General features: G+C 36.0%; 2 protein-coding genes across 3 annotated transcripts; one reads left to right on the plus strand and one right to left on the minus strand.

The window, feature by feature from the left end:
* Positions 1 to 12563: 12563 nt before the first annotated feature.
* Positions 12564 to 22776, plus strand: LOC122027812 (zinc finger CCCH domain-containing protein 3-like). Of its 2 annotated transcripts, none has more exons than XM_042586820.1 (7): positions 12564 to 13062; positions 13298 to 13464; positions 13672 to 13725; positions 19152 to 19268; positions 19385 to 19696; positions 21789 to 22034; positions 22135 to 22776. In XM_042586820.1, the coding sequence occupies exons 1-7, from the start codon at positions 12996 to 12998 to the stop codon at positions 22441 to 22443; spliced, it is 1272 nt and encodes a 423-aa protein (XP_042442754.1). In that variant the 5' UTR covers positions 12564 to 12995; the 3' UTR covers positions 22444 to 22776. The 2 variants fall into 2 exon arrangements, with proteins under 2 accessions (XP_042442754.1, XP_042442755.1); XM_042586821.1 differs by having other exon boundaries at positions 22106 to 22417.
* A 480-nt stretch (positions 22777 to 23256) lies between these two features.
* Positions 23257 to 27880, minus strand: LOC122027811 (serine/threonine-protein kinase D6PK-like). The gene is made up of 3 exons (XM_042586819.1): positions 27729 to 27880; positions 25835 to 26964; positions 23257 to 24292 (listed from the first exon to the last, which is right to left on the minus strand). The coding sequence occupies exons 2-3, from the start codon at positions 26764 to 26766 to the stop codon at positions 23431 to 23433; spliced, it is 1794 nt and encodes a 597-aa protein (XP_042442753.1). The 5' UTR covers positions 26767 to 26964; positions 27729 to 27880; the 3' UTR covers positions 23257 to 23430.

Consider the following 27880-nt stretch of genomic DNA (forward strand, 5'->3'; position numbering starts at 1 on the left):
TATCACTTCACACTCACCATGTATCACTTCACATCATACACTATATATCACTTCACATCATACACCGCAGGCGAGCTCAAAATCTATAAAAACTCTGGTATATTATCGAACCATATAGATAAAGTTTCGAAATATTCAAAAGTATGAACTCAAGTTTTAAAATTATCAAATCACATATTTTATATTCATTTTGCCCCTCCGTATTTATCAAATCAATTGCTACAGTATAGCAATTGATTCGGGATATTGTTCATTAGCACAGTAAAGTCCCAAATGATTGTTATATTATAACAATCGATTAAAAAAAATCTAATTTGTGTTCAAAAAATCATTGTTCTCAAAATAGTGATCAAATAGATATATGAGGACATGGACATAATTGGAGAACTAAATGAAAATATAGAACCAGATTTTATATCATTTGAAACTCTCTAGATTTATCAACTGATTTTAGCCAAATCGACTAATGGACAAAGATATCTTAGAATGAAATTGAACCATATCTTATGTATTCATCTAATTCTCCTGAATATATCAATGTTCTCAAATATCAATTTGACACAATATATTGAGAGCAATAATTTTATGAACACGAATAAGAGTTTTTTAATATATTCATATTATAAAAATTATTGCTCTGAATATGACATATGGAAATGATATTTGAGGGTGTGGATATAATGAAGAAAACTAGACGAACACATACGACCTGGTTTCATATCATTCTGAGCTCTCTTGATCCATTAGCCAGTTTCGGCCAAAATAGGTTGATGGACCAAAAGAGATCGGAATGACATGCAATTAGATCCTATGTGTTCGTTTAGTTCTCCTGAATATATCAATATCCTCAAATATCAATTTGACACACTATATTGATTGTAGTGATTTTTGTAACACAAATCAGATTTTTCGAACACACTCGTGTTAAAAAAATATTGCTCTTATTATGGTGTATGAAATGAGGTTTGTGAGTGTGGATATAATTAGGAGAACTAGACGAATACATAGGACATTGTTTCATATCATTCTGAGCTATCTAAGTCCATCAATCTATTTTGACCAATTTTGACAAAAATTGGCTGATATACCTAAAGAGATAGGAATGACATGAAACCAACTCATATATGTTCATCTAGTTCTCTTAATTTTATTCATGTCCTCAAATATTAATTTGACACACTATATTGAGAGAAATGATTTTTTAAACATGAATCAGATTTGTTGAACACATTCGTGTTAAAAAAATTATTGCTCTCAATATGGCGTATGGAAATGATGTTTGAGAGCATGAATATAATCAGGAGAACTAAATAAATACATATAACATGATTTCATGTCATTTTGAGCTCTTTATGTTCATCAGTCGGTTTTGACTAATTTCGGCCAAAATTGGCTAATGGACCTAAAGAGCTCCGAATAACATAGAATCGGGTCCTATATATTTGTCTAGTTCTTCTGATTATATCCAAATCCTTAAACATTAATTAGACACACTATATTAAGAGCATTGGTTTTTTGAACACTAATCAAATTTTTTTAAAATGCATTCGTGTCAAACAAATTATTGTTCTCAATATAGTGCATGGAAATGATGTTTGAGAACGTGGATATAATCATAAGAACTAGATAAATAAATAGGACTTAATTTTAATTTGTTGGTGTAGGGAGCACCAGAACTTAGGTTTGATTCTAGTGTTCTCTGTACCAACAATCTATTCATTTTTTGATATTTGACAATCTAGTTGAAAGTTAAGTTAAATAATAATAACTTTTTAAAATATCCCTTCCTTAAATTAAACTCTTTCCCAAAGTTTAACACTCCTAAAGTTTTTAAATTTTTTTCCTAAGCTTAACTTGTAATTCTCATTTCTCCCTCTTTGACATGCATAAAACAAGAGATCATGGTTCATAATTTTCAAATTGGAAACAAATAATGTATTTTCAAAAATAGGAGGGCAAAATAGTTGCAAGATCTTAATACATTTTCACAAATAAAAATGATTTTCAAACTTTTTAACAAGTTGTATTATTTCAAAATATTTTTTCAAAAAAGTTTTCAAGCTGTTTTGCTAAGTAAAAATCTTTTTTTCCAACATAAATATTTTGAAAGTGATTTTGTTTTCAAAAGTCATAGTTTGAAAAGAGTGTTTACAAAATACTTTCCAAAGGATTTTTAAAATAAGTTTTTTTTAAAATATTTTCAATAGAGTTTTTAAAATAATTTTATTTTTGAAAACTTTTAAAAACTAATTTTTGAAGGTTTTTTTAACATAACCTTGAAAATGTTTTCTAAAATGTTTTCAGAAGAAAAGGAATTATGCTGAAACTAAAAAAAAATTAAAGAGAATTTTTCAAAAATCATTTTGAGATAAAATTTTCAAATAAATTAAAATATTTTATTTTGACTTTTTTAAAAAAATATGTCTTTTAATAGAATATGTCCCTTGAGCTAACATTCTCTTTTTGACAAGGTTTTAACTTTAAGTAAAATATCCTAATGTAATACATTTATCAAAAATATCAAAATATTTTTAAATAATTTACTTAAACATTTCAATTGTACTAAATTTTCAAATATAGTAATTTTATGAGTTTTGGGATATGCTTAATTCAATTATTTAGCTAAGATAGAATTTTGATTCTAAATTATTTTTGAATTAAATCAGATTTATTTAAGTTAGTTTTTTCTCAAAGATTCTTGGTTTATTAATTTAATTTTGAATTAAACTTGGATTAAAAATTTTTATTTTGAATTAAGTTAGATTTTTTAAATTTAAATTTTTAATTTTTAATTAAGTTTGATTAATTCCTTTAGTATTAATTTAGTTAATTTAAAAAGAATATTATTGAGTAAAAAAATTATTACTTTCGGATTAATTTTGAATTAAATTAATTGAGTTAGATTAAGTCAAAAATTAATTTCATATTTAATTAATTAAGTTAAAATTATTTAAATTATTTTTGGATTAATTGAATTAAATTGATTAATTTAATTATATAAAATAAAAGTAATTGTTATGAAGTTAAAGTAATTATTTTTAGGTTTTTTTATTAATTAATTATTATTCTCATTAAATTGATTTATTATTTAATTCATTAAATTGATTGAATTAATTGTAATTAAATTAAAGTTATTATTTGATTATTTTTAAAATTAATTAATGATTGAATGAAGATTGATTAATTAATTATTGAATTTAATTAATTAAAATTTAGTTTAATTGTAATTTAATTTTAGTTTAACTGTAATTAGCTTGATTAATTAATTTTTGAATTAAGATTAATGTTGTCAAAGTTAAGTCTTATTATGATCTAATTTATTTACCAATTGTGTAGATTAAAAGACTTGACGGGTCTAGAGGATCAAATATCATGCTAAGGTCCAGTTAGGTTAGGAGGATCATATAACTAGCAAGAAGCTTAGATAGGTCAGAGAGAACCAGTTATTTGGCAAGAAGTCCAGTTAAGTCAACTGAACCAAATAACTGGTTAAAGTCTAGATGAGACATCTGGCAAGAAGACCTAGTGGGTAAGGAGATCATAAGTCAAGTGATTCTGTATATGGTAAGTTATGTAAGCAACTAAAGTAGAGTGATCTAGTGAGGAGTCCCAGTAGGAATATAGACACTAATCTAACTTAGATTCAACTTTAAAAAATCTAAGTTGAGACTAAGACTAGATAATAATCTTGGTTAATCATAATCTAATTCATAAATATATAAACAGTTTATGCATATATCTTTTTAACTTTGTGTTGCAAAGACATATTGCTTTTAAATTAACACATTCAGGAAAAATCATTGAGAGTGCCCGAAAGAGTAGTGGAGGTGCCTCGGATGACAAGAGGTGCCCAATGTAGGTCTCGTGTGGCCGGGGGGGGGGGGGAATTGCCTTGAAAAACCAAATGCACCCTTCTCAAAGCTTTTGACGTTAACTAATATGGTTTGCAATTAGGGAGGTTGTTAATCCAATACAAATGAAGTACACTAGCCGAACTCCTTCTTTGAGCAAATTCACGGACGTGGAGAAACCTCATATAACGATTTACAACTCAGAACAATTATAACAAAAAGGATTAATTTGAATACAAGTGTTATTTAAAATAAAGAAGGCCAGAGCTATATTTATAGCCCACTGGTCGAAACTAGTCATTTGTTGACGTGACGTGATCTGGGCATCCGAACCCTCTCTAGGCGCCCCAGTGAGGCAACATTTATCTCCACGCAACAACAATAAGATAAACTTTTTCACCTGGACCATGTCCAGACGCTCAGACTAGTGCTGACGTGGACCCAAAAGTTGATTCACAACGTCAAGGTGCCCTTCGGGCCCCTGGTGATTTGGGCGGCCGTACCACCTTGTGTGGGTGCTTGGATGGTCCGGGCACCCGGATCAATTAGCCTTGTGTTGACCGTCCAACGCCTTTTCCGGTCACTTAGGTAATCTCAGTCATCAGAAATTGAACTCACCTGAACCTATCTTCCGACCTTCTTCTCTTGGAATCTTCCACTCTGGCTTCTCGTCCCTCGAAAATATCGCACGCTTCATTCTCATCTGCCAGTGTACTCTTCCGAAGCACCTCGTCTCTCAGATGCACCGAATCTGTCGACTCTTTCTTGTGTTATCCTTCTTGCTAGCTATGTCTTTCGCTCGACTTCTTGTACTCCTAAGTTTCTACACACTTAGACATAAGGATTAAACACAATAGGACCTAACATGACTTGATTGATCATACCAAAACTACGACGAGGTACTTACATCCAGAGCATATAAAATTCAAGGATGACATTTCAATCATGGAGGCACCTTGGAGGCGCCCTAGAGCTGATAATCTCGAAGCATTGGAGGCACCCTCAACCAATTAGAGACGCCCCTAGGAGGATAAACAATAAAGTGTAAGTATCCTGTGATAGTTTTAATGTGATCAAATTGTTGGTGCAATTGACCTCTAGGGTTTCGATATTTGACAATGCACCTAAGTTTGGACAGTTTGACCAAAGGTTAATCCAAATAGGACTTGATGCTTGGAAGAGAGTAGTCCAGTCAGGACTAGATCACTAGCAAGGGTAAGCCTTAACCGAAGGATAGACAAGTGAGAAATCCTAACTAGAAGTTAGGTAAGTGGAAGCTCTAGTGAGTAAAGTCGGGTCATAGCGAGTAAAGCTAGGTGGTGGAAGTCCTGGTGAATGAAGCCGGACCCTAGTGAGTGAAGCTTGGCGGTGGAAGTCCTGGTGAGTGAAGCTAGACCCTAGTGAGTGAAGCTAGGTGGAGGAAGTCCTGGTGAGTGAAGCCAGGCAATGGAAGTCCTAGGGAGTGAAGCTACGCAACCATAGGGAGGTAACCCTAGGTAATGTGTGACCGATTGATTTTTGGTCGACTGCGTGCGGCCGACCGAACCAGCAAATCCTGATCGAACCAACGAATCTTGAAATATGCTGACATTATTTTACTTTACTATTTTATTTATTGTACTAACCCAGTGTGCAGGAGTTGATAGGTTTGAGAGAGTCCAAATAGGTCAACGGGTCGATCGGATATCTGGCGCAAAGTCTAGTTGGGTCTGCGAACCAGGCAACTGGCAAAGTGGTAAGTTAAGCTAAGTCACTGGAAAAGAGTGACCTTGTGAGGATGCGTTCCGGTTGAGGGGGCAGTAGCACCAGTCCAGATTAGGTTCATTTTGGATACCTAATCTGATACTTTGACTAGTTTCTAGTCTTGGAAGGACAGAAACTAATTACTACTTATTATTATTATCCTAACACTTGTTTTACAGGTTATTTTGACTAACATTATTTTGCAGGACAAAAGGAGCAAATTTACCTTCGGATAAACATTGTCCGAAGGCGCCTTCAAGTAGTGAAGGCGTCTTCGTACTGTTCATAGAAGGCGTCTTCCATGGCTATGGAAGGCATCTTCCGTAGGATGAATTTTTAACTTCACCGCGGATAAGTTCCAGGCTGGTCAGGATCGAATTTTCCAGGTTGAAGGCGCCTTCCATGTCTTATAAAAGGCAGTCTCAAGGAGGCTTCAATACAACAGTCATATACGAGCTATTGCGCATCCGTTTGAGCTTCCGACTGTTCCAAGCTCCTACTACGACTCTGCTACGAAGCTACTGCACCCGACGACTATTCCAAGGACTTCCGATCGTGATCGATAGACCGACACCAACACACGAACGCTCTCACACTCGATCCTTACGTGTTGGTAACAAGTTCTTTTTTGTGTACTTAATTACTGCAAAAGGACAAGTGCAGTGTGTTGCACTTATTTTAATCTTCTTGTACTCGATTCCCTCTTCTGGAGGTACCAGAAGAGGCTTTTTAGTGGATTGTCCATCGATAGGTCCGCGGGACCTAGGTCTTGGAGTAGGAGTTGTCGAAGGCTCCGAAGCAAATAAACCGATTGTGTTTTTCTATGTTCTTTGTTCTCGCTTTCTTATTTCTTTCTCTGTTGCGTACTTTGTTTTTAGTTTTTAAAAATAAAATATGAGTTTTTGAAAACAACGTGATTCACCCCCCTCTCTCAAGTGCGTATCAATCCAACACAAATAAGTTAACTTAGGTCCTGTGCATGTATGATGTTTTGTGTCTAAGTGTGCAGGAACTTAGAAGCATAAGAAGTCGAACGAAAGATGCAAACTAGTGAGAAGCATGGCATGGGAGAGAGTCAATGGGCTCGGTGCATCTGATAGATGAGGTGCTGCGGAAAAGTATGTTAACAAACCAGAAGGAAGCGCACAGCGTTTCCGAGGGATGAGAAGTCAAAGCGGACGATTGCTTGAGGAGAAGACCGGAAAATAGGTTCGGATGAACCCTATTTCAGATGTCCGAAATCACCCAAGCGAACAGAGCCGGAATGGAGGAACCGGGCAGTCAACAAGGTGTTGACTGTTAGGGCACTTGGACCAAGTCTAGCACCCGATCCAGGCGCCTGGACCCCCTAGGCAGCCTAGGGCACTTTCGCATGAGCCTGTGTGAGCGAAGGCATTCGGGTGCCTCCATAGGAGCCTGTGTGAGCGAAGGAGTCCAAAAATAAAACCATGAGAGCTTAGACACCATTGTAAAAATATCTTAATTCTTTTGGTTCTAACAATTGTTGTCAGAGCCTGGACTACTAGAAGAACTAACCGCCGACTGTGCACAAGAGTCATGATTAAATCAAGCCATATGGGTGAAATATTGACCTCTAATGAAAGAAGTGGAGGCTCTCATGTCTAGATCAAGACGACCAAACACCAGGCAAGGAAGTCCTAGTTGCTGCTAGGCAAGGAAGACCTAATAAGTCAGTGGGATTGAGGGACAAGGAAGTCCTGACAGGTCGAGTATACCGAGAGGCGCAAGGAAGTCCTAATAGGTCAATCGGATCGACGGGCAGGAAATTCCTTATGATCATATGACATCAAGCGAGTAGGCTTAAGGAGGAGGTCCTCAAATATTAATTTGACATATTGTATTAAGAGCAGTAATTTTGAACATGAATCAGATTTTTTTTTGAACACATTCATGTTAAAAAAAATTGTTGCTCTCAATATGAAATATAAAAATGATATTTGAGGACTTGTATATAATTAGAAGAACTAGACAAATACATAAGACCTGGTTTCATGTCATTCTGAATTCTCTAAGTCTATCAGTTGGTTTGATCAATTTCGATCAAAATTGATTGATAAACCTAGAAATCTTGGAATGACATGGAACCAGATTTTATGTGTTCATCTAATTTTCCTGATTATATTCATGCTCTTAAATATCAATTTGACACACTATATTGAGAGTAGTGATTTTTTGAATACAAATCAAATTTTTTTGAACATATTCGTGATAAAAAAAATTATTGCTCTCAATATGGGGTATGACAATGACGTTTGATGGCGTGGATATAATCAAAAAAACTAAACGAAAACATATGATTTGATTTCATATTATTTCGAGCTCTCTAAGACTATCAGTAAATTTTGACTAGTTTCAGCCAACACTAGCTAATGGATCTAGAGAGATCGGAATGATATGGAACTAGGTTCTATGTGTTTGTCTAATTTTTTTGATTATATCCATGTCCTCAAATATTAATTTGATCACTATATTGAAAGCAATGATTTTTTAAACACGAATAAAAATTTTCAAATATATTTATGTTCAAAAAAATATTAGTTTGAATATAGTGTGTCAAATTGATATTTGAGAGTATGAATATATTAAGGAGAACTAGATGAACATATATTATTCCGAACTTTCTAGGTTCATCTGTCGATTTTAGCTGAAATCGACTAATGGACCTAGAAAGCTTAGAATAATATGAAATCATGTCCTATGTATTCATCTAGTTCTCTTGATTATATTCATATCTTTAAATATCGATTTGACCTACTATATTTATAATAATGATTTTTTAAATATGAATAAGATTTTATGATTTAGGTTTAAGGTCAGAATCATTCTCAATTGATTGGTAGATACACTATGTCAATTTGTCAATTGATTAATAAATTTACCAATTGATTGGGTACAGAAAGAGGGACAAAAAGGGTATAGGTATATGGTTTGATAATTTTAAAATTGTGGTATTCCGAAACTTTTGATTCAGTAATTTGCCAAAAACTCTTTATAACATCAATCTATACATTCTAAATTTGACTTTTGATAAAAAATCATCTCAATCTAATTTAAGAAGATTGACGATCCAATTATACGTAGGTATGAAATCCACTTGCTATTTACTCAGTAAAATCCTATAAATCATTCCAGAAAAAAAAAAATTACTGTCGTGATTCTTTTGTTGAGCCTGTCTGTTTGTTCCTCAGGTAGTGATTCGCATCGTCAGCATTGGACCATAAACAGGAGACTTTTGCAACCTTTTTGTATTCTTTCTTGAAAATTCCATCTCCTGATACGATATGAGTTATGTTCTTGATCGGAAAACACAGATATCTTAAACGCTAGCAGCCATGCATTTTAATTACGAGGGACATCAGTCGGGAAATTCATCTACTTGCATTAAATTTCCGGCTCCACAAGTCAATTATGGCAGCCTTGAAATCTAATTGCCAGAGAATATATTTCTGACCTTTTTATTCGACCACCAGAGACAGGCGTATCAGACATTTGATCTTTAACAAAAGCTTATCTCTCGAGTTGCGACAACTAAAACAGTATGCTACTAGATAATATAATATCAAAATTTAGATTTAGTTCTATATCCGTTGGTTATTATATATTAGATATTCGATAGATTATCAATTATTTGGATATCTAATCCTATATCTAATGAAATATAAAATATAAATATAAAATAAAAAAATAAAATATTTTAAAATGATAATAGACATTATTCATTACACGTTGTAGTAGTTACTGACGATTGGCTACTACAATGTGTAGCAGTTTATCGACAGTAACTACTACAATATATAATAATTTATCGATAATAGTTGCTATAAGTAAGGATGATCGTGGATCGGATTGGTTTGATTATTGGGATAAAAAATTATTTAACCTTATTAGATCGGATAATGTAATATCATGATCATACATTTGATCTTATATTCGACAAATTTTTTTTTCTTCAATTCGATTCGAATCGATATAAATAAATTGATCGATTTGATGAATTAACTGTCCACCCTAATGTCCACCCTAGCTCTTAGCGCTAGATTTCCTTAGTATGCACACGTTAATTCATCTTGACTTTGGGCAAGCCCACTCCATAAATGCATTCATACATGTAAAGTAGAAGAGTCCAAATTAATTTGTATTATGACAATGTGATTTTTAAAAAATTATATATCCATATGTGGAAGGGAGATTTTTAAGCAACGGTAAAATTATTAATATACGATTGTATGATTATCAATTCGAATAGTAAAAATAATCTTTTTTACTCTAAAATAAAATTAATATAGTTCCACCCTTCTTCATAATACCTTATTATAATACCTTATTAATAGGAAGAAAAATGATTTCATTGTTATAATAGGAATTTTGTGACTATCTTATTGATGAGTCCAAACCTTTTAGTTTGTAATATTTGATACCTTCTGTAATTTGTATGTTAGTTTATCATCAGAATCCTATTAAAATTGGTATATCCTCTTGTCCGTAATCTCTGATTTTCTCTTGGTCTGTTCCACCATTTGCACGTCCGATCGCGATGGAAATCCTGCCAAAATTGACTGCGATCTCTTTTGAGTTGACCTTCCCACCTACGTTATTATTTGGGTCAAGCCAAACGGTCGGAGGCCTTCGACGGTGGGCTAGCCATCCACTTGTCGGTGTCATACAGTCTGCCCAACCGTCGGCGGCCTCCGGCTGGCTGGCTCGATCCAAACGTAACCTAAGTGGAAAGGTGAACCAAGGGAAATTATACTAAATTTTGGTAGGATTTCGACCGTGATCCGACATGTAAATGGTGGAAGAGACCATGAGGGGACTAGGGATTGCGGACTAGAGGATCTGAACTCCACCTTCTCACCTAAATTATAATTTTGGATTGAATTAAGCAGTCGAAGGCCGCCAACGATGGACAAGCTACCCCTTGTTTAGCGCCATACAATTTGCGCACTGCTGCCAACCTCTAGTCGTCTAGCTTGACCCAAAACTATAACCTAAGTGGGAAGGTAAACCCAAGAGAGATCGCTGCCAAATTTAGCCGTGATGCGATGGTAAAGGAAGCCCACCAAGTATGAGTCAAAGGCGGGAACATCAGCCGCCATGGAGGTCAAAATCAAGGCGGTCAAAAGCAGAAAATTGCTGGCCACCAAAGGTTGTCGAGCGGGTGGCAACGGGCTGAGCGGGCCTGAACATTCCGTTCGGCCCAAAGGCTCATCTGAGCTAATCGCTCATCTGGTTGGAACGACTATAGAGAGGACATTAGATGCTCACAACTATGACGACCCTAGAAGGGCTAGTCCGACCGGACCACTTGTCTTGTCGTGCGAGGAACAACTTACCGAGCAGGGCGACCGTGGAGAAGGATAGCTGAGATCGACCGGGCGGGGAATCCCGGCCAAGCGGCTCCCCGCTCAGCCAAATAATGTGACCCCTTGCTTAGCTCATTATATTCTTCTGGGAGTTGGTGTCGCTGATAGCAGGGCATAGACAATAGGTAAATCGTACGACGGAAGCTTCTACTGTCATGTCAGGGATTTACACGATCCGTTAAGGAATAGTGCAAGCGACTTTGCTGACGTATCTTTTCATAGGATAATTAAAAAAACATGTACGTGCTTTGAGAAACGTGCACATATGTTACTAGATCATTATATAAGAGGGGGTCCATGTAACGACAAAGGTATGTGCTATTTGTGATTAAATTCCTGTTGCTACAGTTCTTTGTCGTTTTTCTACTATTCTAGTGACTAACTTGAACGTCAAGGGTTAATATCGGAGAACCCTTCCCTAGTCTGGCACTGACGTTCTTAATTTTGTGTAATGAAGTGGAGTCTTCATACGATCAACTGTGGAGTCACATCCTTAACTAATTATTTTTATTATTTTTAGATAAGATCGAATCGAATGACTTCGATCTAATATGTAAATTATATAAGGAAGCAAGGATTGCGACGAGAGGATGTCTCGTTTTATATATCTATATGTGAATTTTCAATATATAGATTAACATTGGGTAAAGAATTACAAAATCTTTTTTATAAACTAGAATATTAATTATACTTCTTGTGATCTGATGGAAAGGGAAGTGTTAGTGTAATGATAATATTGTTGTCTGATTTTGAAATCATGGATTCCCATCGTAAAAATAGTCTATTATAAAATATAAAATAAGAGTATGTACGACCAAATATAATTTGACCATTTCTTAATTTGATTTGATTTTGTTTGATTTGATTTCATTGTTGAGAAATAATTTATCGCACTTTCTCATTTTTTTCCATTTCAACTTTCAGAGTAAAGACTTTGAATTCAATCTTTAGAAGAACCATTTTCAAACTACAAGAAAAATAACCGACCCCGGCAATCTGGATGCTGTCCCGCAAGAGGCATCTGTTCCAGACAAGTGGACTCACCCACGACATCGCAGGTAAATAATCGGCACAGCAATTCTGGAAGCTGTCCTGCTATAGGTACCCGATCGAGATCTCCCTGGGCCCCGGATCCCATCACGCATGACGTAAGCACCTCCCTCACCCGCAATCACCCTCCACCAACTCGTTTGCAAGATTAACACGCACGTCGATTTTCGCACCGCGTATCGTTACGAGCTCCTCTCCTATGCGTCCGATGGCTCACTGACGGTCGGAACTCCCCCACACTCATGCCGTAACAATTGCACGTAAAAGAACCTGGTCCTGATTTCCTTTCAAGTCTTAACTGTCCGTACGCTCGTGATTTTGCCGGCGTTGCCAGATGAATTTTACTTACCATCTATAAGTAGGGTCCATCCTTTTGAGGAATAAAGAACCGGGTAGACGACTGTGTCAAGTCGCACATGCACAACGCTCACGCACGACAGTAGCTCGATTGATATAATATAAACACTCCGTTGATTATTTTTGATAATAATAATAATAATAATTAACCAGGAATAAATACCCTGTCTTCCATTGGTCGATCACTCCTCTTCTACCTCGTGCTGCATTCCAATAAAGAATGAACAGAATAAAAATAAAGGTGAGAGAGCGAAGAGTGCAAACGAAGACGACAGAGGGCGATCGCGCAATCGATCCATCGAGATCCAAGAGCTTGACGGAAAGTTAATCTTGTCCTATTCTTCGTGCGCCTGTTGTGGGGCCTGAATCCGAACCGTTTACCCGTGGATTTTTCCTCCCACGGATTTGGTAGGTGTTTGCGGCTGTTTCCGAGTGCCGGAAAACTGAATCGCTCGGTGAATCGGTGTTGACTGTCCATCGGAGGTGTAAGAGGACGGTGACCCGGCTGTGGATTTGGACACATGTTGTAGTTTTGGTGGATTTGGTAGGTGCTTCTTCGGGCGGGAGTTTGATCAGGTAGTGAGGTTTTGTGCCACGATCGCGGCTCCAAATGATGCCCGATGCCAGATACAATGCTGTTTCCAATCCGTCAAATACCTCGCCAGATAATCTTGGAGGTGATTTCTGGTTTTGTTGGATCCACTTTTATTTTCTGTTTCTTCTTCTTGAAGTATAGATTCTCCTTTTGTGTAAGTTTATCCGGCCTTTTGCTCTATATGCACGAGCTGTCTTTGTATTTGGGGAGGAAACGAACTTTCTTAGGGTGAACAGGCAAAGTTGGTTACTTTCTGGTGTCCTACTGGGTTTATTTGAAGAGGAACGACTAATCGGGCTCTGTGTTTTTTATTGCAGAGGTTATGTGGAAGTTAAAGATAGGCGACGGCCATGAGGATGCTGACGGCCGCCTGAGTCCTTATCCTGATCGCCCAGGCGAGCCAGACTGTCTTTATTTTTTGAGGACTGGTAACTGCGGATATGGAAGCGACTGTAGGTATAATCATCCTACTCGCACTCGCCAGGTGAGGGCCAGTGAAATACAATATGTATCTAATTACCTTTTTGCTTTATCTCCTTCGATCATGATGCTTTTTTCTGTTGTATGTTAACTAGGTTAAACATTTTGGTCTTACCAACAGTTAAAATTATTCTTTTAAATTGAAGGAGAAAATAGTATTTCAGTTGATGTTAGATGTTTTAACTAATTTAATATCAACTGATTTCTGCAGAACAATTATTTTAGTGACGAACTCCCTCAGAGAGATGGTCAACCTGATTGCCAGGTGCATTGTCCTAAACTAAACAACTAATAGATCTTACCGCTATTTAAAAAGGTTGCTGTTTGTCAGAATCTAACTTTGGATTGCTAAGTGACTTCCATTTGTATTAACTCATTCTGATTCCTACTTGAGCTAACACTCAAAACAAAACCTCATTGTATCTGCACAGGGCAGAAAATCTCTTTGCTAAACTGTGTCATTTTAGTTTAATTTTGAGCCTATGCAGCAAACTTTCCATATAACACTTTGAACACATCAATTTATTTTATTTTTTAAAAAGTAATTTTTGATAAATATAAACCAAAATGCAAGTGCATGATGGATAAAGAGTAAAATGAATTCCATTTCTTATTGTTTTTCCTTATCATAAATAGAGAAGGAAGAGAGAAAAAAAAAGCTCTACCATCATATTTTGATTGGGAATTTTTTTTTCTTCCACTTTCTGACTTTTTAAAAAGGAAAATCTCTTGTGAGAATGTGTTGGGTTGAATTAAAAATTTTTTAAAGAAAATTGGTGCAACCAAAATGGGGAAAAGTAAAAGGTCTAAGAGTGATTGCAACCACGTTGTATAACCAATTCATTCTTTGAGAATTGAGTAATTGAAAGACAGTGGCTACTTCACTTTTATTTTCATTTTATGAACTCTCATTTTCTTTCCCAACCAATGCAGCCTTTGCCTCTTGTTTGACTTGATGACATCTTAAGTTAGCAGCAGTATTGTTGCATTTTGTCTACAAATTAAATTTTCTTTGATACCACATCCAGAAGGCTGTTGTCAAATTTAACTTAGATATAATGTGCTATGTCTTATAGTACCATAAATGTGTGTTAGAAGAATGCTATATAAAAATGATTATACACACAAACAAGGTGTATCACATGTACCAAGTAGAAAAAGTTCAGGCAACAAGATGCTCACTTCGAGTGAGAGGAAGTGTAACAAAAATGTACTGAAGGTGGGATTTCTCGAAAAACTCTGGAGAGACATATTGCAGTATTGACTAATCATTTGATGCAAAGAATAGGCATACATGAACAAGATCTGGTTGGAAATACTACATCCTTTTTTAGTTGTGTGTTTTAAACTGTTATAATATTCACGGGAGAGTCTATCCTAAGCCTTCTTTTAACTGGTAACCATCAAATTCACAATGGCAGGTTTAGATTTAGTTTGGGTATCAAGGAAGTTTGATTTAGTTTTTATTCTTCAATTAGGTTTATACATTCACTAGGTTCTCCTGGATAATTCTTGGAGAACCATTGATTGATTTCATTTCCTAATCGCAATTTGAGTAGAAAAATGAGAAATTTTCATAAAATTGGCTGAACTAACCCTGGTATCTTTGCCTTGTTTGGTGTGTGATAAATTGATCGACAAGTGTGAAATTTTACAAATCTTTTACACATTTTACGTTTGTTGTTGGTCTTTTGTAAGTTTGATAGCATATATACAAGGTATCATTCAACTTGTTTGCTGATAGGATCTATTGACAAAATGCAAGAAAAAAGTTTGCTTTTCTTGTTCATTATCTATCCTGTAGCTTAGCTTTACCTATTGCAATAGCCACTGCTACTACCCAAGCTATAATTTCCCTAATTTCTCTTATTAAATAAGGTCCCAATGCAACTCCGCCCATGATGACCAGTCATGGCCGGTCCCAAGCCCGGATAAAGGAGGAGGGTTGCGTTAGGTTGCCAGCCAGCGTCAAACTATGGCAAAATTTCATGAATGAATCCATTAAACTATTGTGCTAATGCTAGGTTGTTCCCCGGAAGGAACGCGTTGCAGGGTCCGACTGTAACGTCTCGGCAAGGACCGCTACATCTCCAGAACTCGGGTGTAGTGATAAATATGCAAGAGTTCGCGTTACAGGGTCCGACTGTAACGTCTCAGCAAGGACCGCTACATCTCCATGAGAACTTGGGTGTAGTGTTAAATAGGCAAGAGTTCTCACACCATAGGTTAGATAAGAACAAATATGATAGGAAAACTAATAATCTAAGATTTGGAACATGGAATATAGGAACTCTCATTGGTAAATCAATGGAGGTAGTAGATATGATGATTAGGAGAAAAATTAATATTTTATGTGTACAAGAGACAAAATGGACAGGTGAGAAGGCAAAGATGATAGAGAACTCGGGTTTTAAGTTATGGTACACTGGGAAAAGTAAAACAAGAAATGGAGTGGGTATTATTGTAGATAGTTTGTTAAAGGATGAAGTTGTAGGAGTAGTTAGAAAAGGGGATAGAATTATAACTCTTAAGATAATAGTGGCGAAAGAAACTATGAACATAATTAGCGTATATGCACCACAAGTAGGATTAGATGAAGCTACCAAATTAAGGTTTTGGGAGGACTTAGATGAAATATTACAAAATATTCCACCAAATGAAAGGATTTTAATAGGAGGTGATCTAAATGGCCATGTCGGAGTGAAAAATGAGGAATATGAGAGAGTACATGGGAGTTATGGGTTTGGAACGAGAAATGAGGAAGGGAAAACTATATTAAATTTTGCGATAGCATATGACCTTATATTAGCTAATACATTTTTTAAGAAAAGAGAAGAACACTTAGTCACATTCAAAAGTGGGAATAATAAATCGCAAATTGACTTTCTTATGGTTAGGAAGAAGGATAGAAATATTTGTAAAGATTGCAAAGTCATCCCAAGCTTAACTACCCAACATAGGGTAGTAGTGTTGGATATACGCCTCAAACATAGTATCAATAGAAAGAAAATATATACAATTCCTAGAATTAAGTGGTGGAATTTAAAGGATAAGAAGCAACATATATTTAAGGAGAAGGTAGAAGTACAAACATTAGGTGAAATATACGATGACTCTAATACAACATGGGATAAGATGCTATCAAAGTTGAAAATAGTAGCTAAGAGTGTATTCGGTGAGTCAAAGGGACATGCACTACTAAGTAAAGAATCTTGGTGGTGGAATAAGAAAGTACAAGAGAAAGTGAAGGAAAAATGAATAGCTTATAAGGAATTATATATTTGTAAGAACGAGGAAAACTTAAAAAAATATACAATAGCCAAGAAAGAAGCTAAGAAAGTAGTGAGTTAAGAAAAAAAATGAAACTTTTGAATTATATCAAAAATTGGATACAAAAGAATGGGAAAGATACATTTATAGAATAGCTAAAGTGAGAGAAAGGAAAACAAGAGATCTTAGCCAAATAAAATGTATTAAAGATGAATGTAATAGGGTATTAGTAAACGATGAAAAAATAAAAAAACAGTGGAAGAGGTATTTTCATCAACTCTTTAATGAAGGTTTAGGTGACCAACTTAACTTAGGTAATTTAAGTAGGTCAAATGTGCATAGAAATTTTATTTTTTATTGAAGAATTCAAACTTCAAAAGTAAAACAAACTTTGAATGAGATGCACAATGGAAAAGCCGTTGGACCAGATGATATTCCGATAGAGGTATGGAAGTGCTTAGGGAAACAAGGTATTGAATGGCTTACAAAATTATTTAACATGATATTGAAAACGAAAAAAATGCCCGATCAATGGAGGATAAGTACTCTAGTTCCCTTATATAAGAATAAGGGAGACGTACAAAATTGTGCAAACTATAGGGGTATTAAACTAATGAGTCATACTATGAAACTTTGGGAAAAAGTAATAGAAAAAAGATTAAGGAAGGAGACCATAGTGACAGAAAATCAATTTGGGTTCATGCCTGGAAGGTCGACAATAGAAGCTATACATCTTCTTAGACAATTAATTGAAAAATATCGAGAGCAAAGACAAGATCTACACATGGTATTCATTGACTTAGAAAAGGCATATGATAGAGTCCCAAGAGAAATTATATGGAGAATTTTAGAAAAGAGAGGTGTTAGCGTAACATATATTGAACTAATTAAGGATATGTATGAGGATGTAACGACCAGAGTAAAGACTTCAGGTAGAGTAACTGAAACATTTTCAATAAAGATAGGGTTACATCAAGGATCAACCATAAGTCCCTATCTTTTTATACTAATTATGAACGAACTCACTGCGCACATTCAAGACACAGTACCGTGGTGCATGTTGTTTGCAGATGATATTATTTTGGTAGATGAGACACGTGAAGGAGTAAATGCTAAGCTAGAATCTTGGAGGGAAACACTAGAAGGGAAAGGTTTTAAGCTTAGTAGATTAAAGACAGAATATATGGAATTTAAGTTTAGCAATATTAGAAGTAATGAAACAATTGTTAAGATAGGAGAGGACGAGTTGTCCGGAACCGAGAGATTTAAATATTTAGGATCATTTTTACAAAATGATGGAGGGATTGAGAGAGATGTCTTACATAGAATACAAGCAGGATGGGTGAAATGGAGGGGAGCGTCGAGTGTTTTATGTGACCGTAAAGTACCTCTTAAACTTAAAGGTAAGTTCTATAAAATCGCAGTTAGACCTGCTATGTTATATGGAGCTGAATGTTGGGCTATGACTCGAGCACATGAGCAGAAGATGAGAGTTGCAGAGATGAGGATGTTAAGGTGGATGTGTGGACATACGAGGATGGACAAAATAAGAAATGAGAGCATTAGAGAGAAAGTAGGAGTTGCATCTATTGAGGAAAAACTCAGAGAGACACGTTTAAGATGGTACGGACATGTACTTAGACGACCAATAAATGCTCCAGTTAGGCGATGTGAAACTATGATAAACATGCATATAAAACGAGGAAGAGGAAGACCAAAAAAGACTTGGTTAGCAACAATAAAACAAGATAAAATTTATTTAAATATAGATGATGCTATAATAGGAGATAGAGCTCAATGGCGTAAAAGGATTCATACAGCCGACCCCACTTAGTGGGAAAAGGCTTGGTTGTTGTTGTTGTTGTAAATAAGGTCCCAATGCAAACCAATTATCTTCTGCATATGTCTATCTTTGAATGAAAATTGTGGAGAATGTGTTGAAAAACTATATAAATGCTTTATTACTTTTGGAGCAGTAGGCAAGATGCATCTGAATAAAGTTTTGAAGTTGTTGTAACATCAAAATCTAATTCTCCAGTAGATAAGATTCAAAATTTTACAAGAAATCAGTACAAATCTTAAGGCTTTGCCTTAGTGAGCTATATTGATATTGGGCAATCAAATTTGACTAAAACTTGTTTCTAGTAAAATCAAACTTTGCATAAATCTCATCAAAATGTGCATCCACAATGAATACTTATTAAGAGATTCTTAGGGCGTCAGTTCTTAGATGGCATCTGGTATTTAAAGCAACCCGCATGTTGATTCCAGTTGTTTTGAGCTATAAATAATTGCTAATCTATTGGATCAAGTGAATTGGTTCTTTGTTATTTCTTTCTTTAATACATTAGTTAATGGATTTGTGGGTTGATACTTGAAAGATGTAGTAATCTATCATTTATGTTTCAATTATTATTGCAGTTCTTCCTGAAAACAGGAACTTGCAAGTATGGAACAACCTGCAAATATCATCATCCGCGAGACAAACATGGCACAAAATTGGTTCATCTGAATGCTTTAGGACTACCTATCCGTAAGGTCTCTGATGCTTCTTGTCTCCCTTGTACAATTTTAGATACTAGCATCTTGCGTTATGTCCATTATATTTCTAGCTTTGTTACTACTTCTGCAATGTTCATTTGATGTGGTTCCAGGATGAAAAGCCATGTGCCTATTACATGAGAACTGGAACTTGTAATTATGGAATTACCTGCAAATTCAATCACCCGCAGCCTGCCACTGCTGGATCAACATTCCCTCTTGCAGGATCCTCAGCCTATGGTTATTCAAGTTCTGTGGCACCTACCTCTGCTTCCCCTGTAATTACTGGAATTTCACCATGGCCTTTATCACGAGTTTCTTATATGTCTAGTCAACATATGCAAGCTCTCCAAGCTTATGTTCCTCTTGTCCTTCCACCCACCCAAGGGACTATGCCTGGGCAACAGGGTTGGAGCACTTTAATGGTTAGTACATACTTTAAAACTGAAACTAAAACTCTTCAAGTTAGCTAAATGTAGCTTCTACTACAGTTCTAATACAATTACTTTTAACACTTATATTTCTTCTGCTTTGGTCTGCAAAGTCTAGTTTTACAAATTTATTTCTTGAAGAGGTTATATGGATTAGTTAGTTTATGCATGACTGCTTCATCTTGGCCATCAATGTTAGATATTAGAAATGAAGAAACACAAAGAACAACTTAGATTTGATAATCTTGTCGGTAAGCAATATAGCTCTATGACAATCTCATGTTGACAGTTCAAGACCTCAATATGATTAGAGAAGAATATGAAATGTTGTTACTTTGCTAGAATTATCAAGTTTCTGTTTAGGTTGTGTTGATGTTTGGCTAATTATGTGATAGTCAAATATTTCATATTTTTCCCTTTCCCTGAAAGGTAGATTTCATGCCCCATTTTGTTACCTTCCTGTAAAGAGAGAAAGCCATCTAGGTGTACTTAACTATGACATCTACATTTAATGTCAAATACAGAAAATAAATCAAGTAAATCTTTTTAAAACATACACCACGTAACTTGGACACTCCAATAAGTCATTTCATTCTTAGCAGAGTCCACTACGAGAGTAATTATATTCCTAACAGAGTCCACTATGAAAGTATCATTCTCTCTTGGATAACCATGAAATTCAGTACTCAACTATGTTCCTTCTCAATTCAACTGAAGAACTTTATTAGTTAATACAATTTCTTGTTTGCTTCTATTTAATATTATTCTTGTTTAAATTTCTTGTACCTGTAAGAACTTCAACACTTGTACTGCATGAAGAATACATATTCAAACTGAAAACTTATCAGTGAAAGTAATAACCCACACACGTAATTGCACATTACACAGAGACATGTCATCTCTCTTCACTCTTCAGACGCATTTCATCTCAGTGATGATTTTAGGTCAATCAATCATCATTGATTAACTTTTATTGTATGCATAATCTTATATTGTATGCATAATCATTTTTGGTTATAGAATTTTTGTACTTTTATTGTAGATATATTAAACTTCTTTAAGTATATGGTGTAGAAGTCGTGGTTTAGTGCATGCCATGAACTCAGATACTGTTGGACATTTGTAGACGTGTATAAAAAGTGGGCTACAAACTGTTACTTGCATCCCTATGCAATCCTTAGTTTCCTTTGGCTTCAATTTTACATAAAGCATACATTTTATAGACGTGTATGATTACTCATAATATTCAGACTATTGGCAATTACAATTACTTTCAGCAAACATTTTCTCATATTCCCAAGGTATGTTTATATATAATAATGAGACAATGAGATGGCATATAACTGCAACCATGATGGTAGCACATTACCACCATTTAGATGTGCACCTATTCTGCAACTTCAGGAATTGTATGATGGGCCACTTTGAATCCGCCATAGAATACACAAGTACTACTTTATTTCTTCTTCCAGTTAATTGCATGCCCTTTTAGTGTTCTTTGTAGTCTTGACGGCCTTATATACATGCATACAATTAATAAAATGCAAATTTGCTGCATGCTTCCTAGTTTCATCACATATATTTTTTTTTCTGTTATAGTCCATCAAAAGATGCATATTCCTATGCACATGTAATCTTGTTAGTTGCTAGTTTATTTATATTTGCTTATTGATGTGGCAGCAGAATTTTTTCACAGTAGTCTACTAGTTCTTAACTCACACGTGGGTTCAAATGTTCAAGGGAATTTAAGTTAAGGCAGCAAGTATTTATCTGGATAGATTTTCTTTTAGTGGTAAATTTCCCCTGCATCTTCCAGTGTCTGATCTTTCATTCCTTAAAATTGAGAATTCCATATCACAACATTATCCTTCAGTCACTAGGGAAGTTCTGGTTACTTTTCAATAAGATATTTCTACATTGAATTTATGCTACTTTTGGATGTTGCTATGTTCTTTGCTTTCATAGGATTTGATTCCATCAAAAACCTTCAGCTTTCTAGTCATCCTTTAACATCTCTGAGAGAAGATGCCCCATGTTTATACATTCGTTATTTAAGACTTCTAAACAAGTTTCAAATCCATGTCAGGGTAGCATGAATCATATTCACACCATGGATAAGCATGCACCTAATGTGACATCCTATTCAAAGCATCAACAGTCAGGCCCTGGCCTGCTGCTAAATTTACCTGAGAGACCTGATCAACCAGAATGCCAACATTATATGAAAACTGGGGGCTGCAAGTATGGAACCTCATGCAAGTACCATCACCCGAAAGAGAGGAATCAGGCAGCTATAACCACCATAGGCCCACTTGGGCTTCCACTAAGACCAGTAAATTTATCTCCTAATCTTTTTGGTTTCTTTATCTTCTGCGTTGACAGCTACCTGGCTAAATTTTTTAGCTTCGCGTGTTTATGCCTTATTCTCACAGGGTCAGCCAGTGTGCACTTTTTACACCACATATGGAAGGTGCAAGTTTGGTACAGTTTGCAAGTATGATCATCCAATCATTGGATACTACAGCTACACTCTACCGTCTTTTTCGTATCCTGATCCATCAATAGCATTTCCCAACCAAAAGAGTTTACAGATGGTATGGACAACCGAAAATGCATCTCCCAAATCATCAAAGTTGTCTGATCAGCTCACAAAATCTGAAACAGTCCATAGACAGCAAAATCTAGAAAACCATGAGTCTGCAAATGCTTCCACACATACGCCATCCGCCATCGAACACTGAAGAAGAGTCTTCATGATACAGAGCTATTTAATTCTAACCACTCATTCGCATTCATTCTGGTCATTGTTCCATGATGGAGATTTTGGATCTTGGCTGCATAGCGTGGTCATTTTATCGAGCATAGCTATTCAAAGTAAGAGGCATGGCCTTTGTGATGAATGAATGGCAAGCATTGTTTTGAGTTAAATGATTAAATGATTTTTGTTCCACATATATAGCGAAACCCAAACTAAGTTGTACTGTCGGAATTTTCGTTTCTGTTTTCCACTGTAAAGCTGGTCAGTCAGAATAAATGTGATAAATTGAGCTCAACTTTTGCATGAGTTTTTTGTATCTTGATTTAAACGTAGGTCAATGTTTTTTGGGGCTGGGGATATGCTTTAATATTAATAAGCTTAATTTATCAGCATCCATTGATAAATTTAAATAAATAAAAACTTTATGTATTCTTGTTCTTCCTCTCACTGAAGTTTACACAGATCATTGAGTCTGGAACCGGAGTTCATGAATTAGGGTTCTGTCTCTTTTTCAGAATAAAACAAATGGATTTCATGGAATTATGAGATTCCATTTTTGGAGTCGATTCTAGGAAGAAATCTCACCAATCAAATTGCTTTTTTGAGAAATGTGAGACATCAATATAAGAAAAAGAAACGAGAGGAACAACAATTGAATCTAAGAGAAGTAAAATGTCTAGAGTAAATAATTGATTCTTCACTAAGAAAACAATTTATATGTATGATTCGACGATCTCATCAGACAATATTTAGCATAAAAGAGCTAAACTATTATAACTTTTCATTCATATAATGATTGAAACAACCAGGTCTTGGATAATAATCACCAGAGATGAGAATATCTAGCCAAATATTGAATAACATATGCAACAGAAGAAGAAGAAGAAGAAAAAAAAAACAGAGAACTTTTAGGGCAATAAAACAAATACAGCCAGAATGAAATCTTTATAAACCAGTCAAGAATATGACATTAGAAGAAGTCAAACTCCAGATAATTATCTGAGGCTTTTTCAGATGTAGGTTTTGCTTTCTGACTAGTTGATGCCCCTGCTCCATTGTGTTGCCCAATCTCTATGGGTTTTGGAACATCAGGAGGGCTTGCACATCTAATCAAAGCCCAATTTACACCCTCGAAAAAAGGATGCTGCTTTATCTCCGTAGCCCCTCGCTTGTAAGCAAGCCTGTGTTGGGGCTCCTTCACCAGCAAACCCCGAATGAGATCTCTTGCAGAGAAGCTCACAATTGGAGACTCTGGAAACCTCAAGGGTTGACCGATCACATTAAACAGTGTGGCGCGGTTGCCTGACCCCTTGAAAGGAGTCTTTCCGAACAAAAGCTCATACAGGAAAATACCAAAGGTCCACCAGTCGACAGCACTCCCATGGCCCTCACCCTTTATGATCTCAGGGGCCAAGTACTCATGAGTGCCAACAAATGACATGGATCTTGCGTCAGTAGGCTCTGCCATGAGCTCGGGAAGAGGACTGATCTGGTTTCCAATCTCGAGCTTTTGTTTTCGCGACTTGGACTTGGAGGAGAACAATCTAGGCGAGAAACATGTAGTGGGGGCTGCACAGGTAGGCTGAATGCAGGACGGTTCAGTACAAGAAGGTTGGATGCAGAAGGCAGGGTTGTTTCTTTTAGACTCAGAGGCCGGATTTGAGGATTTAATGAGGGTGGGACTAACAGCACAGCGGAGGGAAAGATCAAAGTCTGAGAGCATGATGTGACCATCTTCTCTGACAAGGACATTCTCTGGCTTCAAGTCACGATAGATTATGCCAAGCATATGCAGATACTCCAAACAAAGGAGAACTTCGGCAACATAGAACCTGCATTTGCAAATGTCCAAATGAGAACATGTCAAAAGAAATTTTAGAAACATTCTACTTTGGAATTTAGGCATAGATTACCCACTGCAATTGAGGAATTCAAAATAAACAAGAACTGAAGGTACTAAACAAGGTCTGTCTGTGTGTGTACTGTGTCATAAAGCAATGCAATAGTAGAACATCTACTTGCAGCAGAATTGCAAAAATAATGCACATGAAAAATTCCTGAACTTTCATGTTGACAAAGACCAGGATCATCAGTGTCAATAGTAGCAATAGAGGTTGCTAAGACATCTCAACAATGGCCTGTTCACACAATGCATATATCTAGTTGCCAAATATAAAAAGATGGCACCGTAAACTGCATGCCACAATAGCTGATTTCAGACAGCAGAAGATAGGAACGAGGAAATAGGATATATCCTTCTTATATATGCTTTTACAGTCCAACAAAATAGACCAATTTCAAGTGTCCCTGCATACTAAAACTATTCTAATTTTCTTTGTAGAATACTAAAATCTGGACACGGTCTGGTCCAAAATTAGAACTAGTATAAGAATAATTATATGCAATCCACATAAAATTCAACCTTTTCAACAGTGTCGCATATTGCATAATTATTAATTTGTTTTGACAAAACAATTCAATTGTCTGCTGTACATTCGAATTGAAAATATACAAATAAAGCAAACACATAAGCCCATTTGCATCCTAAACTAAAATAGTTAATGATAGTGAATCACTAATAGACATAAACGCTTCACTGTTTTCTGTGATCTACAACTGACCACATACTTTTTTCAGATTGGTCTTAAACTACTTCAATGTCAAGTTGGAGGTTGCTTTTTTTCCCTTCAAGTGGTTGAAAGGTTTCATCTCATCAAAGCCAAATGAACTTTGTTTGCAAGGAAAGAGATCATCGTAGAAAAATAATTGAATTTTTTTTCATAATCATTATATTTGTTTATGTCCATATTCAAAAAAAAGGAACAAAGAAAGAATATGCTTTCGAGATGTATTAGATAATGTCAGGTGCACTATATATTGCATTCTAGTTTCCAATTGATTTCTTACTGTTATAATATGTCCAAAAGTCAGAATTTAATAAGAAGTTTGTATTATGGAAATATCTTTTTAACCTGACAGGTAGCCTTGTGTTTCCAAGCACCTTAACATTCTCTACCCGGTGGGAAACCTCAAGCATGGGAAGACTACGCGTTAGGCACATGACCCCAAGTATGGCATAGAACAGTTAAATTTATATTAATCGTTTGCATAACATCAATTAAGAGCTTAACTTAAAAGGAAAACACCCATACCTGATTGTGAATGTTTCAATTTGTAAGCCACTCAAACAAAAAAATAGAAAAACATTTTCATTTCAGCACCATCTATCTTTGCAAAATAAGAGGTGAGATACATAAATGAAAAAAATGGTCTTCCACAAGAAAAGAACTAGACAAGAAAAATTGGAGAAAGTAGTTAATCAGTTCTATAGTCTATGCATATTATATAGGCATCTACAAGATTAAACTTCTTACTTCACTGCTGGTTCTGAAAAACTTTTTCCAGGCTGCCTCTGCCGAAGGGTGTGCAGATCTCCTCCTGGACAGTACTCCATCACCAAACAAGAAAATTTTTCTGTCTCGAAGTTGGTATACAATGTAGGAAGAAAGGGGTGATCGAGGCTTTGCAATATCTCCCTCTCTGTTTGTGCTCTAAGCAACTTTTTACGATTAGCAAGTGAAACTTTGTCCATAACCTTCATAGCAAAATAGCATTTGGTTCCACTCAATTCTGACAAGTAGACAGTGCCTATATCACCACAGCCCAATCTCTTAAGCAACCTGAAATGATTTAAACCAAGAACACCCTCTCTGGCACGGATTGCCTGGATTGATTCCCATCTTAAATCATTTGCTTTATGAGGCTTGTTAATGTTGCTACCCATGCTGCTGCAACTGCTTTCGTCACTGGCATCACTGCTTGTACTAGCCTTGCACAAGCTACTCTTGCCACTCTCAGCTTGATCACTGACCTTAGCGCTTGCACCGGTGTTTCTTAAATTGCTACTTCCATTACTGACTTTCGCTGAAATCGTGTTATCTTTTGCATTGTCCTGCTCCAAGATTTCCTTCTCCACATCTCTAGTTTCTTTCAAAGTTGGAGCCTTGTTTGACTGTAACAATTCTACAGATGTACCTTGTCCACTTAATCGTTTCATAGAACTAGATGATTGATCCAAGTCACTACCTATTGGAAGTTTGGAGACATTTGCAGGAATTTCATCAACAAAAGGGTCATCAGGGCCCTTTTTATGACCCTCTAAGACCACAGCATCTCCATCTGCTGCAGTGTGCTCCTGAACTTTCAGTAATGTGATTGGTAATCCAGGTTCTGGTTTTCTGGACTGAGGTATATACAAAGGTGGATGTTGTCGAGAAGCTGATTCAGTAAATTGGCTGCTAGACATATTACGCTGCTGTTCAGGTGAGGGTTTGAGTGGTCTTAGATTCACTTAAATTTACCAGATGATTCTACATGTATTTGCTTAACCAATGTTGCATAAACTTGTTATGAAGTGACTGGCAAGGTAATGGAATCTAAAATCATCAGTAACTGGCACAATAACAGAACAAGCTATCAAGTCACCTTTGCCAGCTTGATTATACTAGGAAAAATAAGAAGTTTTCATGTATTAATAAAAAGATCATAATCTATTAACATAAAGGAACGATATTGAGCAGATAACATATAAGACGATCAGAATACAATTTAAGGAGACTTATTAAGCAACACAAAATAGGGTGCAAATTGTAAGGAAAAAAAGACAGCTACCAAAGCTTCGATTGACAAAAGGTTAGATACATCTTGAAGAAAGTAAACAAATTGAAAATCCAGAACAATAGAAGTAAAATAGCATGAAGAATAAACAACTTTTTTTTTGGACGAAATCCACTTGAAGGAAGCAACAGCGACGACTTCAGCATGCAGATCAAGTCCTACCAAAAGGAATTCATAAAAGGCGACAGCGTTTGTGAAAAAAAAAATGAATCTTTTCCTTCGAGAAGAGAAGGCGGACCAGAGCACGAATATCACGTAGAAAACCAGACACAAGACTAAGAAATAAATCAAAATCAAATCGTCGATTCATGATTCTCCAAGTACCACGCAAAAACCTTATTACAAATGAATAAGTCCAGATCACGAAACAGCATCAAAATCCAAATCTTTCCGCGAGCAAATGCAACCGCACTCGACGCAAGAGGGGAACTGGATCTCACAACCATCGACAGGAAACCATAAAATGCCAATCCCATCAAGTTTCCTAACCTATGCCCCCCCCAAACCCTAACGAAGATCAAAGCACCCTACCAATTCTTTAAAAAAAAAAACAGGAAAAAAAACACACGCCGAGAAGCTGAAGAAGAGTACCTGACTGGGAGAAGAACAATTATTGGTCGATTCTGGCAAGAAGACTCAGTTTACTTGCAGTCGTCCTTGTGAAGCGTCCGCAAGGAGACGGGAGGTCGACTTCGAGTCCACAAAGCAAAAGATAAGAAAGCTGATGCGAAAGCAGGTCCCCC

This window comes from Zingiber officinale, chromosome 10A (genome assembly GCF_018446385.1).
Source record: "Zingiber officinale cultivar Zhangliang chromosome 10A, Zo_v1.1, whole genome shotgun sequence".
Lineage (NCBI taxonomy): Eukaryota > Viridiplantae > Streptophyta > Magnoliopsida > Zingiberales > Zingiberaceae > Zingiber > Zingiber officinale.